At 41.1% G+C, this 16,075-nt stretch overlaps 2 protein-coding genes across 5 annotated transcripts; one reads left to right on the top strand and one right to left on the bottom strand.

The window, feature by feature from the left end:
- The first annotated feature begins 817 nt into the window (after window positions 1–817).
- Window positions 818–5,006, top strand: LOC133508728 (chymotrypsin-like elastase family member 2A). Of its 2 annotated transcripts, XM_061835098.1 has the most exons (8): window positions 818–930; window positions 1,056–1,144; window positions 1,416–1,513; window positions 3,226–3,348; window positions 3,484–3,620; window positions 4,358–4,503; window positions 4,593–4,745; window positions 4,875–5,006. In XM_061835098.1, the coding sequence occupies exons 1-8, from the start codon at window positions 891–893 to the stop codon at window positions 4,887–4,889; spliced, it is 801 nt and encodes a 266-aa protein (XP_061691082.1). In that variant the 5' UTR covers window positions 818–890; the 3' UTR covers window positions 4,890–5,006. The 2 variants fall into 2 exon arrangements, with proteins under 2 accessions (XP_061691082.1, XP_061691074.1); XM_061835090.1 differs by having other exon boundaries at window positions 4,593–4,942.
- Window positions 5,007–5,027: 21 nt separating this feature from the next.
- On the bottom strand, window positions 5,028–15,268 carry tmem51a (transmembrane protein 51a). 3 transcript variants are annotated; one of them, XM_061834954.1, is made up of 4 exons: window positions 15,041–15,268; window positions 11,197–11,291; window positions 10,220–10,693; window positions 5,028–7,445 (listed from the first exon to the last, which is right to left on the bottom strand). In XM_061834954.1, the coding sequence occupies exons 3-4, from the start codon at window positions 10,639–10,641 to the stop codon at window positions 7,055–7,057; spliced, it is 813 nt and encodes a 270-aa protein (XP_061690938.1). In that variant the 5' UTR covers window positions 10,642–10,693; window positions 11,197–11,291; window positions 15,041–15,268; the 3' UTR covers window positions 5,028–7,054. The 3 variants fall into 3 exon arrangements, with proteins under 3 accessions (XP_061690938.1, XP_061690929.1, XP_061690947.1); XM_061834945.1 differs by lacking the exon at window positions 11,197–11,291 and having other exon boundaries at window positions 15,041–15,265; XM_061834963.1 differs by lacking the exons at window positions 11,197–11,291; window positions 15,041–15,268 and adding an exon at window positions 13,677–14,022.
- Window positions 15,269–16,075: the final 807 nt, after the last annotated feature.

Below are 16,075 nucleotides of genomic sequence, written 5' to 3'. Positions count from 1 at the left end.
TATGGGCAGCTGCAGTTGAGTCGCAATCTTCTTATAGCCTCTGCCTGACCTGTGAAGGTCGACACACATCTGCCTCACTTGTATGCTGTGTTCCTTTGTCTTTCCCATGTTTAAGAGTGGATAAGAGAAATGGCCTCTGTGTCACGTCATATTTATACCCCAGGGAAACAGGAAGTGATGAATTACTAATTAAATGTTCCTGCATACTCTTCGTAAACTTTGTAAACTGCTGTAGAAATGACAGAAATGCTTCAATTATATTTATTTCCTTTTTTTTATTTTCTTACAATTCATTTGAGTTGAAGGTTACATTTTCCTAAAATTTTCAGTGTGACAGTATTCTTCTGCAATATACACTGAATTTATTTTAAGGCTTTTAACACATCTTAACCGGGAGTGCCAATAATTATGGAGGGCACTATCGGGGCCACCTAATACATTTGAATATCTTGGAAGACTTAATTTAGTTCAGTAGTCCAATTTAAATATATATATATATATATATATATAATATATATATATATATATATATATATATATATATATATATTGATCCAGCAATCACAAAAATAATATTTTCAAGGTATATATTAGTTCCACTTTTTTTAGTGAACTACTGAAAACAATAAATTTAACCATAAACCTATTGATAGAGATGCATCGATGACACCATGTACTCGTATCATTTACTGTATTGTTCTGAGTGTTTTATTCTACCAGATTCTTCGTCATGACATGTACTGAACAAAAACAAAGAATCAAATGCGCTCAAAAGGGAGTAGTGATGGGAAAATGCTTTTACTTGCCACATGTCAACCTCCTCAACACTTGTTTGGTTTTCTGTGTGTATCGTCAGCACTGCCACTTGGACACAATCTGCAAGGGCAGTCATGAGGAAGCTGGTGTTTCTTGTTCTAATGGTAGCTGACGGTAATACATAATATTCACAAATATTGACTAAAGTTAAGACTCGCCATTTGATCTTAAAGCTTTGAGCTTTGAGCTTTGCTCAAAGTATACAGGAACATTAAAGTGTTTTGCTCATGTGTTTTTAGTGCATGGATGTGGCCTACCAGCCTATCCTCCTCTGTTGGAACGAGTGGTAGCCGGAGTGGATGTTAAGCCACACAGTTGGCCCTGGCAGGTGAGATCGGACTATAGTATAACTAACACTAGCCTGTAAGGTTGCATTGATTTGTATTGATTGACAATGTCTGTAACAGTTTTCTACTGACTTTCAATTATTCCAGGATTTTTCAATTTTTTAAAGATTCTATGATTCCAAAAAATGCATTTTGACACGATACCAAATAAAATACATGGGAAACTCCAAATTCAAAATATTGTGCTTGATTCCCCCACCTACCAACATACGCGTCTGACCCTTTACTGCAATCTCCCACGGTTATGCACAGGTGTCCCTCCAATCAGACAGCAGTGGGCGCTGGAGTCACGTATGTGGGGGAACCCTAATTGCGTCCGAGTGGATCCTCACTGCTGCACACTGCATCAAGTAAGACTGAACACAAAAGGAATGTGGACGCTTGCATCACCATTGCAATAACGTATATTTATTATTGCGAGACAGTAAACCATGTTGCACAGGTTGAACATTAACACGTCTTTAAATGCAGGATTAATTCAACAAAACTACTTGAATAATGACGTTACAATTTTGTTTGGTGGTGTGCCGTTCGATTTTCCAATGGAAAATATGTCCCTTGACTCAGACATTGAAAAACAATGGACTATACAGTCAATCGATTGATTTATTGGGGACGTATCTATGTAGTAACACTATAAAGTCTGGTGATGGCAGCAAATTTCCATTAGTATTCAAATTATGGTGCGTGGGCAGTTTCCTTCTGCAAAAAGAATAGAGATTGTGAGCCATACCCCAGCTGAGATTCAAGACCAGTAACTTTGGGGTTCACAAATGTTCTTCTATCTGAATGGACAAGTTGGTTTAACACCATGGGCACTTTCCAATAAATGGATCTCCGACTGGACATACCATATCACCCCCAACAAACAAAACTAATATCGTCCATCTGTGATCACTGTGTTGCCAAAATAATATTGACTTGAAGTGGTGGTAAAGGACTGGTGAGCACATCCGCCACACGATTCAGAGGTCATGAGTTGATACCCGGGTTTAAACCCTTCCCGTGTAGAGTTTGCGTGTTCTCCCGATGCTTAGTGTGTTAATTTTCTCGTGGTACTCCGGTTTTCACACGCATTCCAAAAACCTACCAGTATATCCATGTTGGTTTCATTTGAAGACTCTAAATTGTGCTTCTGTGTAAATCTGATGGCGTCTAATCAAGGATATGCGCCTTAAATCTACTCTCTTTTTTTTGACGGACTCGTGCCAGTGCTTCGTCGTTGAGTTTATGATTCAGGCCTGAGATTCACCGAATTATCCAGTGTTCCTCTCACGTGTTGTAAACTAGGAAACGCGGGGAGATTAAAATAATAATACTACTAATTTAAGATACCACCTACCAAGCTCTCTCAGGTAGCATTTGAGATCAAGGGAACGGTCACTCATCGTACTAGTTCATGGTGGACTTTCGTCCGAGTCACTCATGGCAGCCGATTTACAGCATATCTTGGGATGTCGGAGCACCAGTGAAAAAGTTCAATGAAAGTCGAGAGGTACATTGAGTTCAAAAGTATATTCAGAGTTTATTGAGCAAATCGCAAAGAATTTTCCGGAAAGGGAAAAAAAAAACCAGTCTCAAACGTATATAAATTCCTTTCATCCAATCAGCGCACTTTATGACTAACTAAATGGAAAGACCTTTCCATATCTGCTAATTACTGGATACAGATATGTATCAATATCTTTAGAATGACACAAAAAAAAACTGTAATTTACAGTTTATACAATATAAAGAGTTCCATACAACACAATTTACTCTCTCCATCAAATACAGTAGTGTTCAAGCTGGAAGGATGATGGGGAGGTGCAGCGGAACCCACACAGGCATGGGGAGAACATTTAAAAACTATATAACACGTGAGGCCAGATTTAAACACAGGTCCTCAGAACAGTGAGGCAGATGTGCTAAGTAGTCACCCACGGTGCCACCTCAGTGAGACTCAAAAAACTAAGTTCACAAGCAGTTCACAATCTTCTTAAATATGGTAAGCACAGACAGAAAAAGTTGATTATGTTGTAACCTCAAAAAAGGAAACACTGTGCCATGTGCTTTTACACAGTGGCCATTACAACTATAGAGTGGAAGTGGGGAAGCACAGCTTAAGGGCAAATGAGGAGAGCTCAGTTGCACGGAGGGCGGGCCAGATCATCACCCATGATAACTACAACATCCTCCTCAGCCGGTAACACGTGACAGTCATCCACACCACTTCGTATCAGCAGGGCCTCACATGCCAGTGGGTTCTTTCTGAGGTGTCAGAAAATTATGTTTCAGCCACTATGATTTGCTTAGTATGTCCTGCATGTGGCTTTTGCAGCAATGACATGGCCCTGATCAAGCTCTCCACCCCTGTGGTTTTCTCTGACACAATCATGCCATCCTGCCTCCCACAACGCAATGTCGTCCTTCCCCATGGCTCTGCGTGCTACATAACTGGCTGGGGTCGACTGTCCAGTGAGTGCCGTAGTTACGGTGGTCTATGCTCATCAGTGTTTTATACAGTAACTACTGGAGTCGCTGGAAAGATATACACTGGTGTATTCTAATTTGACACACTATTGTGAACAACCCTGCCGAATTTTGACACAGCACAGTGCAGACTGTTATGGACCACCCTGCCGAATTTGAATAATAAAATAAATCCCTGCATTTATACAGTAAAATGAGTCTTCAAAATTGTGAAAGATCACACCCAAGAGATGGTGAAAAACAGTTCAACGCTAAATCACCACAATTCAGCACTACATAGTTCTTAATTTTCGCACGTTTTCAGCAATTATCTTTAAACATGTATCATGTACGTATGTTTATGTAGCCTGAGAAATTAATTGTGCCCAAACTACTCTGAGGAGCCAACTTTCATCAGTAGGTGAAGGTTAGCAGAGTCAGGGGCTAGATAGTACCGGGAAGAAAAAAACAACTGGAAATACTAAGTGCAACTGTAAGTTTAGTCTGGACATTTAGCAAGGGTCTTTCTGCCATGTTGCCATGCCATTTCTTTTTTAGATCAAAGGTTATGGCACATTCGCAAATTTAGCAATTATGAATATTTACAGGGTGTGTCAAGTAATCCTGATTTTTCACTATTTATGGCATAGGGATTCATTCATAAAGGTACTGGAAGTTTTATTTTGTCACTAACATCATAATCATGTTTGTCTTACTTAGCATGTCTGTGTTGTTTTTCTCAGCTGAGGGTGCTCCAGCTGACATACTGCAGCAGGCTCTCCTGCCTGTGATCGACCACAGCACATGCTCGCAACACGATTGGTGGGGCATTCTGGCAACTGACAAGATGGTCTGCGCTGGTGGAGATGGCATCACTGCTGGCTGTAATGTGAGCGACGCTATAAGATGCAAGTCAAGTCATTTACATGGTTAATAAATGACTGAAACATTAAATTGTTATTTATACTTTACTAAAAGGGAGACTCTGGGGGTCCTCTGAACTGCCAGAACCCTGATGGCTCCTGGACCGTCCATGGCGTGGTGAGCTTCGGTTCAGGGCAAGGCTGTAACTTCTTCCAGAAGCCAACCGTATTTACCCAAGTCAGCTCCTACTTGGATTGGATTGAAAGAGTGAGCAACGTTGTGTAAACATAACACTTTCACCTGTATAGCCTGAGAAGTCTAAAGTGGACAAAAGCCTTGGCTTTGCAAAAACAGGGTGTGTATGGAAGATTATATTATTTTCTCTTGTACCTGCAGGTTATGAGCAACTAACTGATGAAGCTGTTCAAATTTGTGTGGGTCATTTGAACAACTATGTAAACACTAAAGGCACAGTGTTTCTTTTTGGATATATCTCAGTGTGTTTGTTGTCTTTAAATGTAAAACCCAAGTAAAGAATAAACAAACAGGTGTCCGAAATCTCTTTTTATTCCCACTTAATAGTACCAAAATAAATTTGCTTTCAGTTTACATGGGTCAAAAGGCATTTTTACCTTTATATTTTCACAATGCATAACAAAAGGATCACAAACAGCATGCACCTGTCCATGCAATGGAAAAAACAGAACTTTTTCTAGAATTCTCATTGGTCAGCGAGAAACATTATTAATAATAATGGACGTGAAATGATATTTCATTTGTAGAATGTAAAATCTTGCAAGCAAATGAGGTACTTCATGACCAGAAACAAAGTTAATACAACACAGAAAGGTTACTGCTGGAGATGTTCATGACTAAATGACTGTTGTTGCTTGGAACAACTGCTTGTGATCTATCATTTATTTTTATTTTCCTGTTAACTAAACCACTTGATTCCAAGGCAAGAGGACCCTTACGACGTTCAATCCATTTATTGTGTGTGTTATTCTCATCCTACATTTGGCAGGTATTGGTATGTGTATGCTAATAGAAACATTTGCCCCTGGATGGAGACTTGTAGTGTGTGGCTCACTGTCAGCATACTCGGAGGTGAAAACAGAGCTGTGAGTCAAGCTGTGGTTGATGAGCAAGACTTGCTGTGAGAACAGTGCAGCTGCACACTCAAAGAGACTCTCTGTTGGTGATCTTGAACTTAAAAAAAAAAGGCCTCCAATGGTTTGGAGTCTATGTAGCTTCTTTCGTAGCTTGAGTACTATTCCCATGACGACCGCGTGAAGGTCCTGGGCTTTTCACAAGCTTCTATTGTTCCCTTGTTGACCTCATTCCCTACAGGATGCCAAGAAAACAACTCAATTGGGCACAGCAGAAATCGGTTGTAGTAACTAGTGAGGTAGGGGCAGTCAAATTGCAAACTGGGGAGATAAGACAACTTGCATACCTAACGAGTACATGGGGTAAAAATGATAATCTTTGGAAGAAGTTAACTATTTTTAATGGTGACAAGTTAACTGTAGGGTCATCATATGTCTTTAAACACGCCAAAAAAAAGCATTCTCAACATTGTCAAATCCTAAAATATAAAATGTATAAATATAAAAATGCATTCAAATTTCAACACTTGGTGTGTGTATGTGGTTCAAGGGAATTTTAGTCAAATGTCAACAAAGGAGATTGCAAGGAAATGCAGTCACATTTTATATGTAAAAATACTGCACTGGACACTGAGTATAATATTCAGTATTACCATAGAAAATATCTATTTTTTTGCCTCCTCCATTGTAACAAAAAAGGAGAAAGGCACTGCCACAAATGAGCACAATTGTATCCCACCAGGCATCATCCAATTGTTATGATAGTATAGCTAACATAAAAAGCTAACGCCTTTCCCGTTATGAAGTGGAATTTGGGAATGCGCATCATCATGTTTGAATGTAAGATTGTTGGTCACACTGGCACAGTGATGATATTCACATTACTGAAAAACTACAGTTCCACTTTAATACTGTTGCTAATGTCAGTACAGTTTCTTCAATCAAGGCATGTTGGCCATAAGTAATGAAATGATTTGTGAGATACAGTAAGATACTGCTCGAACAGAAACCAACATTAATCAAAGGTGTTTTGTCTTTGTTGCAAAGCTCAAAAAGTGAGGACATCAAAGTTACTCCGGGTGTGGGTGTTAACAATTGTGGTAGAAGGGGTCAAGCAAGCCTGCAGCACCCAGTGTTGTCCATTCTGGAGGCTAAATTCAGTGAAAGTGGCTTGAACAACTGGTCCTGGTCCTCATGTGCACACAAATAAACCCCAGTGAAATTTCATGATCCCGCCCATCAAAATGAATATACTTTGGCATGACGGAAGATGATATTTGGTGTGTACATGTCCACCTCAGTGTCATATGGTTAAAAGTTGAAGTGCAAGTTTTTCTGTAAAAGGCATAGTTCTTTGGAACTGACAAGAAGATGCTATGGGGACTGCATTGAATAAGTTCATCAAGGCAAGTCCTGATCTGGTTCTGATGGACGATTCTAGGAAATGTGCTGGTTTGAAGGTCATCGTCAGAGGGGGGGTACCTTGTCCTCATACTGTGGTGGCGGGGTGAGAGGTTCTATACTGACTCCAGCTGTCGATTGAGAATTGGGTATTTTCTCCGACTTGATCCGGCGGATTTTGATGGGAAGGAGCTTTCGGCCACTTTTACCAGGTTTTCGATTTGACGCGGAAGCAACAACAGTCACTGGGCCAGTAGCGAGGGCAGGCTGGGATCCAGGATCTGTAACTTCTGAACCTTCAAATTCATAATACACCCCATCAACTTGGACCAAGTCATCGTATGAGGGGAGCTGGGAGGAGCTGGGCTGAAGGTTACTCTGACGGACAGGGTATTGGCCACTACCCACTGCCTCTTCATAGGTGGGCACGTTATAGCGCTCGGTGTCTTGCTCGGCACTGCACACAGGAAATGGAAATAAGCAGAGATAAATGGCACAGCAGATCATTGCAATTAGTTAGAAAGGTGAGTGAAACAAATCAACATGTTCACAGATCCCATTTTGGTGTCTGACGTCCACGCGCTGCATTTACTGATTAGATCCAAAAAGCCCAAGTCAAGACAAACTAAAGTGGCCCGATGATTTGTCTGGCATTGTTACTTTGACTAGTCATGATGCAATGGACGAGAATGCTTTGTTCCAGTCCTGGAGGTAATACGCATTACGAAGAGCTCTGTCTGCAGTCTCTGTTGGGGAACTACCTCACTTTGCTGCAAAACAAGTCAACTATGAGAGCAAAAAAAATTCCTTGATCAGCAACTTTATATTGGTTTTACACTCCAAACTGAGAAAGTTATACTGTACCAAGTTTTAGTTTGACACCTCTCCTTCCTCCTGTTCCACTGTGGTTCACTGTTCTCTGCAATTATTTAGGTTTTAACACATTCATGAACTATATTATACTACAACATTGTACTACAGCCAAACTTTCTGCGTTATTTCAAGTCGTTTAGGTTACTATTTACATTGTGATATTGTGATAAAGCATACACCACTTCACTTTTGGAGAGCGCAGTTCACCTTTGACAAACCCATTCATTGTGTATGCACTGCTGCAATGGAAAATTCAATTGAATTCAAACTTGACAACAGGGCAGATTTAACAGGAAAGGTGGTGATGGAGTGATTTTAGAGTGAAATTGAGTCGCATAGTAAATAGCGATGAATATGGAAATAATAATCAATGTAGTGTCTTGAGCTTTGGAACACAGAGCAAATGACATCCTGTGTGGTGTAGTAAACAAGGCAGTGGTGGCCAGAAATGTTCACCATGTTGAATTTGACAGATTGGTTTGAAGTAGTAGAAATGTGTGAATTTATCATTTTTAGCAATACAAGTGTCGTCTTGAAATAAAATACAGCACAGCCACACACACTTTACTTGTATCACTTCTCCTTCTCTTGACCTGGGCGTTCTGTTGTAGTAACTACATTACATCTAAATTAGTGAGGAAGAAAAGACACCAATCTACTGGGAGGTAATTAGCCCGTGCCAAATATGGACCAGCTCGTGCAAGGCCGCTGTTGTCCTTGCACTGTCACTGTCAAGTGCCAAGTGCCAAGTGTCCAGTTGTGAACAGGACAAAAATCAAATGAAGAGTTTGTTTTCAAAACGAGACATAGGCATTTTTTTCAGATTTACGAAACTCGCGCTGGATAATTTTGGCACGAGTTTCGTAAATCTGAAAAAAAATGCCTACGTCTCGTTTTGAAAACAAACTCTTCAAATGCAACATAAAAAGACCATCACAAGAACACCTCGTGCATTTTCTCAATTTACAACGGTTTCTAGCTGCCTTAATATTATGTAAGTGACATGCTTTCATCAAAAGAGCTCAAAGGATCAACAATTACAATAATTTTCATCTCTACTTTATACTTCACGGTTTGTAAGACATTTGAGGCAAACAATTTAAGGACACCTCCTGTTTAACTGTTTTTACTGACTACAGTGGAATTAGTTGGGTGTCATTTTTAACATCAACTGTGAGACTATGCCATTGCAATGGGGTAGTGACGTACCAGAAATAGTTGGAAGTTCCTCCTAAAACTGTCCTGGTGCTGTATTTTGTCACTGTGTTTTTCCAATTCCTGAGCCAGGCCGCACAACTTTATGTCACAATCTCGTAGTTCTTAAGCACTGGCTTGATGGTAGCTCGTCACCGGAATATTATTTACTTTCTGATATTTTTCTGTATCAATCATGTTTTTTCTTGATACATTTTCATTACACATTAGTAATAACAGTTTTCTTATTCATAGTATGTGCTTTATTCTTGTGTAGATTTATAATTGTGTAGCTATATAATGGTGTAGATTAAGTTCTTTGCATATTTGTTTTCTGTTCATTTTTTTTAAGTCTGTGTAGTTTGGCAACTGTTCTTTTGTTTACTCGTGTTTCTCACTTCTGTTGTGTGGGTTTCTCTTTTTGGGCTATCCGTATTTTGTGTATGTCCAATGCAGCTGAGTATGTTCAGTCATTGCATTGCTTCTGTTTATTAGTTTGTTCTGTCATTTAGTATTTTTCCCTATAGTTTTTTTTTCCAGTGACTAGCTTCCATCTTATGTTTTCCCTATTTTATTACACTTGTTTCAGACTTTTGCTTACTTAGTTTTTTGTTTATTATTTTTACTAATGCTACTGTGCACCCCAGATCAAATGAACTTATCCGCTCAAAGTTGTGTTGACTCTCCTTTGAGATTTGAAATTGTGTACACAGTTGTGACAAAACAGTCAGAGGAAGAGAAGAGACAAGTAACATTTTCTTTCTTCAAAGGTGTCAGATGATATTGTGGATTTTTCCCTTTTAACCTTATTTCTCAGGATAAAAAGTTGTTGAAAAAAAAAATCTCAGGAGCATTTATGAAATCATCCTGTTTTGAGGAGGGGTTCCTGTCACATGCAAATGAGTCAACGCACACCCCTAACCCCCTAATTGCTTCCCATGACGACTGGGGTCAGAGACAAGAAAAATGGGTAATATTTGCGAGAGCAGTAAACCACAATATGAAGGGAAAAAATGGTACCCATAAAGACACTAAAAGCATGAATTCTAGTTTCACTCGTGGGGAGGATTTCATCTGCACTGAATTACATTTGTATCTTAATACTGTAATTGGATGTCTTTTTTTTTTTTTTTTTTTTTTTAAACAGAACAGAATATTACTTACATTTCTACGTCCCCATTCTCCCTGGCTGTCACACCTCTGTGATTCTGGGCCTCCTGGAGCCTCTGCTGCTCCCGCTGTTTGTTCCTCATTCCCAGACACAACGACAACAGCAGCATGACCACCCCCGAGCCCACCAGGACAAAGGCCACGGAGGAAGCTTTACTTTTCCTGTTTCCAGAAGAATCACCATCTCCTCCACTATTGTTGTTACCAGTTGGGCCTGCAGGCACCACGCTCCATACAATCATGACAATGCCAAGGGCCACGAGTCCAACACCCAGTGCGCAGAGTGCATACTGGGAACCAGAATTTCCACTGTTCTCATTGATGCTGCTGCTGTTGTTGTTGTTGTTGTTATTATTATTGTCATTTGTATGTCCTCTGCTGTGGGGGCTGAATTGTCCATCCAGACTGGAACGCATATTGACGGGCACTCCCACTCAGTCAGTTGGTCAAGTGTAATGAGGTCAAAAACTGTAGAGAAACACACAAAGTATTTAGGATTTCTTTGAAAAACGCTCACAGGTGTCTGGTGAAACTCTGACTGGTCAAAACAATAATGTCATGGATGAAACTCGGGAAACAATTTGCCCCCACCCACAGTCTTGTACTCAGAATTCAAGACCATTTCCAAGAAGAATAAGCAGCAAAAAAATGTGATAGACAAGACGACTGGGATGTTTATACAAAAATTGTGGTGAATAGTCAAAGATTTACTTGTAAGTCACTTATTTTCCAAAGTGAAGATAGAAGCTAAATATGGCCTGCCACAGGGACTGTAAAAAGAAACAAAGGACAGTCTATAACATCTATACAATGTTCTAAACGGTATCTATCCATTTTGAATATGGATTAATCTATCTAGGATCCTGGCAGGCACTATAGGTTGTGCCGTTTCACATTTAGGCAGGCACTCCACAGACCCAGATGTATATTTACTCAAGACATACGACTAAACAGACACAATCAAATCTTACCAAAAGCAGTTGATACCCCCCTTGGCTGCTGCTGCTTGATGTATAGATCATAAATCCCACCTTATCCATGGTAATGGCTGGGAATTTGTGCCAACCTCGACAAAAGAATTAAAGTATGTCACTAAAATGTGTTTCTTGATGAATTGACTAGGAGGACACATGGATGACTTGACAAAACACATTTTAAGGGGGACATTCATCCACTATCTGAGCCCCAGGAGTGTTGGAGCGCATTATCACGAGAAATGTAATTTTTCATTGTAGACAAATAGTTGATGTGCCTGCCCATCGATTAGGTGTGAAATTAACAAACGTAATTATTTTGTTAGCCATATTACCCATTTATTTCTGAAAACTTGCCTGCGATCGATCCAATATGAATTTTGCTCGATAATAACAATGTGGCTAATTTACATATTACTGCCCCAACACTGAGTTTGTCTGCCATGACCTGGCAGCTAGGCTGGGAAAAGAGTCATCATTTTCATGCAATGGCTGAAGCACCCCCGACAACCCCCCTGACTGCATGGACGCACAACCATGTTAATCTCAAAACATTAGCAGAGCTGCAGTGTAAGAAAAGATTACCATTACAGCATTATCAGGATTACTTGCTGACAATTGTTACACATTAGAAAGTTTGCGTTGTTGATGTTGCGTGTGCAATATAGTCAAGGTCAGAGAACCAAGGCAAATAAGATTCACAAGAGATGACAAAACCCTGATGCTCTTAAAGTGGCTAGGCTAGTGTGTGTGTACATGTGCATCTGGGTATTGACGTGTGTGTGTGTGTGTGTGTGTGTGTGTGTGTGTGCGCCTGTGCATGTGTGTGTGTATGTGCATGTTTATGGCATCAGAGTTGAGGTGGGCAGAGGACAGAAGAGGTAGAGGGGCAGAGTGGAGACAGTTCAGATTCCCGACGGGTTGATGAACAGAACTTTGAAACAGCGAGTCCTGCCCCGCGGACCTCGAAGTGTCCTATCAGAAAGTCCAGCAGACAATTGCAGATTGAAGTGTTGACTTGCACCTGGTCCATTTGTAGATCAGTTGCTGGAGGTTGATGGTATTTAATGTTGAACTGAAATCTATGAACAGCAGTCTGACATACGAGTCCTTAGAGGTTTGAGGGTAGAATGGAGGGATGTAGAGACTGTGTTATCAGTTGACTGTTTGGACCAATACGCAAACTGGAAGGGTCCAAGGACGGTGAGTGAGAACTGCATCAGGATGGGAGTGTGGACTACCGGACAGTAGCCATTGACGTAGGAGGAAAACTAAATTTTCATGACTGCAGTGATGGTGGTTAGAAGCATGTAGACTCACCCTAAGTCAAGGATGTGTTCAAGATGTCCATGAAGACATCTGTGAGTTCAACTGCACAGTACCTCAGAAAGGTATGGTATCTGAGGCTGGGGGCTTTTTGTGTGTTGATCCCGTCGCTGTTCTGGGTAGGTGTATACACTGGGTCACCAGGAGGGGGAGAAGTGTCATGTCCAGGGGTGCTGTTGTGTGCTTCAAAGCGAGTAAATTAGTTATTTAGCACATTTAGCAGGGAGGTGGAGGTGGAGCTGTCACATGTCTGTGGTGATGGTTTCTAATCCATAATGGACTGAACACCACACTACAGACTCCTTGTGTCACTGAGCCAGTGGACAATCTTCCTGGTGTAATCAATCCTTCTTGGCTTCTCTGATGCCACAGGACAGATTTGCCTTGGATGTCCTCGGGCCCTCCTCATCTCCAGATCTAAAGGCAGCATTACGGACCTTCAGTAGTCTGTAGACCTCACCGATAGACATGACTGCCGATGAGCATAACAGTGATTGACTTAGTGCTGGTGACATCTCCATGCATTTGCTGATCTACAGTAGCCAGTAATAGTCTGTATCCCTCAAGGTCCGTGAGGAAGCTTTTGGTGGCAGCCTGTTTAAATATGGTCCAATTTGTGGTGGCAAAACAGTCTTGAAGTGGCTCAACGAACCCTTCTGGTCACACTCGTACCTGTGACCTAATTTGTTGGGAGACTTTAACCAGTGGTCAGTAAGATTGCATTAGCATAAAAGTGCAATGGTCTGTGGCTCCTAGGTGGGGGATAGAAGGCACTTGTAGATGTCTCTCAGAGAGGTAAAAACAATCTTGTGAGGTTTTTTTTCCCCCATGTTGGAAAGTCAGTGTTTGAGCAGCATAGCATTGTTCAGCATTGTTAAAGTCCCCAGCTAGGATAAGAACAGCATCCAGGTGGGCTGTCAGCTGTTCACTGATATGATGGTGTAACTCGTTAAGTGCCTCACTCCTATCATTGTTGGAGTCTGGAGCTGTATAGACTGCAACACGCAGTTTGGCAGTGAATTCCCACGCTAAATAAAACAGCCAGCACTTCAGAGGCATAAACTCCAGTGAGCAGTGATAACTGACCAAGATAGTGTCCTCGCACCAGGCATCATTGATGGATATACACAACCCGGTGTCGCGAGTCTTACCTCCCAAAAGAGTTCTGTCCGCTCAGTAGCATGCTAGCTGGTCGAACTCAATGACACTACTCTTAAGCCATGTATCCACAACTACAAAATTACAGCACTTTCCCTGTCTTAAGGGTAAAGCTGAGAAGTCAAATGTAATCCATTTTGTTGTTCATACGATGGCTAACACAATGGTGCGAACAGCTGGCTCATGTGGTTTAGCTGCTAGCCCAGATTGGATACCTCCACACACCGTTTCTGCTTCCTCCATCCCCGTTCATGGTGCCTCCACATTGGCTGCAACCCAGCTGTTGTAGGCACCCCGTAGCAGACTGACATTCCCTAGCTCCTCAGTGAGAGTAGAGTTTAACTATATAAAAGTAGTTCTGGTGATGTTGAGCAGAAGCTTACAACTGTATCTGCATCTAGGAGCATGTACACATGGCTGAATAAAACACTTATGTATAAAACGAAAAAATCTTTAGTTTGGGAAAGGGATAATTTATTAAGTCTGGATAAAACTATTGTATCCCTTTTATTTATCGAACAATAAATCGAGATTGTTATTATAGTGACAGGTCCAACACTTTTGAATAGAATGTAAAGAAATAGTTAATGGATCCCAATATTTCACAGAGCATTGTGCTGCTTTCGGTGTCTCCTCCACCTTGGCCACCACAGGCCCGACAGATTGAGACAACTAAACTGGAATAATATTAGTCTGCATGGGATAAAGAATCTAATCTGCCTGTGACTATTTTTGTATGCTCTGTGTGCATTCGTTGCTACCAATAGAGTTCAAAGTCTATGGTATTTTCATTGGGTGTTAGACAGCAAAGTTAAAGTGGTTTCGTTAAATGTTTCATTTTAGTAAACTTTAACTAGAAGTGGCAGTACAGCGTGTTGTGAATTTTGCCAACTCTACCGTATCCATGATCAGCAAAAAAATGTGTGGTATGAGCCAAAATTATGACGTTGTAAACTGTGTCAAGTGGTCTCTGTCATCAGACACGCCTATTATCCGTCTCAGAATCTTGTTGCAATGCAACGTGAGAGCCACGAACAGGGAAGTAGAATGCGCTCTCGGCTGAGTTTTCTCTTAAATGCAAAGAGAAGAAAACACTAAACACAAAAGCAGAACCAAAATCATTCCTGTAAAATGCCACATAAAGCTGTGGAAACCAATTTAATGCAGGTTGAATGGTCATTGGGGGAGAAACTTTATATATGTTACGTCATACCGAGCAACGACCCACACCGCGGTTTTAAACTTTCAAGGGGGAAAAAAGAAGGGTCGTCATCTAACTTTTGGTAACGCGTAAGCTGCGGCCGAAGAAAGTGGGTTCATTTTTTTGTTTTTTTGTTGTTGTTTTTTGTCCACTCACCTCGTGAATGCTCCTCAGCGCAGTTACGTTAGCTGCATCTGGCTGTCGAACGAATACGATCCACAAACAAGTCGACGGCAGCACATTTTAGTGACAAAATGACGTAAACTCAACAAAGAGCGTTTACTCTGGAAAGACGGATTCAGGGGGGAGAGAGAGAGAGAGCGAGACAGACAGCCAGACATGGAAGGACTTTACTTCCACTTCCAGAGTTAACCCTTTATTGACTGGGGATGGGAAGGAACTAACTTCCCCTTGCAGGGTTAACCCTTTAATTACTAAAAATTAAAAACACCAGTTAAGTGCGGTGGGACATACAGTAATCAGCGTGGGGAAGATTGCTTTGGAAATATATCCATTTTTTTGCCGCTTATCCTCACGAGGGTCGCGGGGAGTGCTGGACCTATCCCAGCTGTCAATGGGGAGGAGGCAGGGTATACCCTGAACTGGTTGCCAGCCAATCGCAGGGCACATACAGACGAACAAACATTTGTACTCAGAATCACAATTTAGAGTGTCCAATTAATGCTGCATGTTTTTTGGGATGTGCAAGGAAACCGGAGTGCCCAGAGAAAACCCAAAAACTATTGAAAGTTACCTGGTCCTGTGTGGAAAAAGTAATTAGCTCCCTTGTTAAAAATAATGAAAGAGTGAGTATATTGGTAGAAGGGTGCTGAGGATGGAGCTGCAAGGCAAACGAGCGAGAGGAAGACCAAAGAAAAGGTTGATAGATGTTGTGAGGGAAGACATGAGGACAGTGGGTCTTAGAGAGGAAGCTGCACGGGATAGGCTTAGATAGAAAAAGATCACACGCTGTGGCAACCCCTAACGGGACAAGCCGAAAGGAAACGAAGAAGTTAAAAATCATGAAATAATTATTCATTTTCACCCATTACACACACCCAAGCGGAATTACCCCAGACCTGGTCAATCAATAAACTAAACAACAACAAGAAACAAAAAACAGCAAAACTAAATCGGACAAAAGATCTAAAAAGCTGCAGGAAAATGACACGATCCAAAGACATTCAAGAA

Source organism: Syngnathoides biaculeatus, chromosome 2, assembly GCF_019802595.1.
Source record: "Syngnathoides biaculeatus isolate LvHL_M chromosome 2, ASM1980259v1, whole genome shotgun sequence".
Lineage (NCBI taxonomy): Eukaryota > Metazoa > Chordata > Actinopteri > Syngnathiformes > Syngnathidae > Syngnathoides > Syngnathoides biaculeatus.
The sequence above is the reverse complement of the archived record's forward strand: the minus strand, read 5'-3'. Positions and strand labels throughout refer to the sequence as shown.

Coding starts and splice junctions, on each gene's coding strand:
- LOC133508728 (XM_061835090.1), top strand. CDS start 891: ATGAGGAAGCTGGTGTTTCTTGTTCTAATGGTAGCTGACG. Junction 3,349..3,483: donor TACAACATCCTCCTCAGCCG/GTAACACGTGAC, acceptor TGGCTTTTGCAG/CAATGACATGGCCCTGATCA. Junction 3,621..4,357: donor TGGCTGGGGTCGACTGTCCA/GTGAGTGCCGTA, acceptor TGTTTTTCTCAG/CTGAGGGTGCTCCAGCTGAC.
- tmem51a (XM_061834954.1), bottom strand. CDS start 10,641: ATGCGTTCCAGTCTGGATGGACAATTCAGCCCCCACAGCAGAGGACAT. Junction 7,446..10,219: donor GAGAATGGGGACGTAGAAAT/GTAAGTAATATT, acceptor TCCTGTGTGCAG/TGCCGAGCAAGACACCGAGC.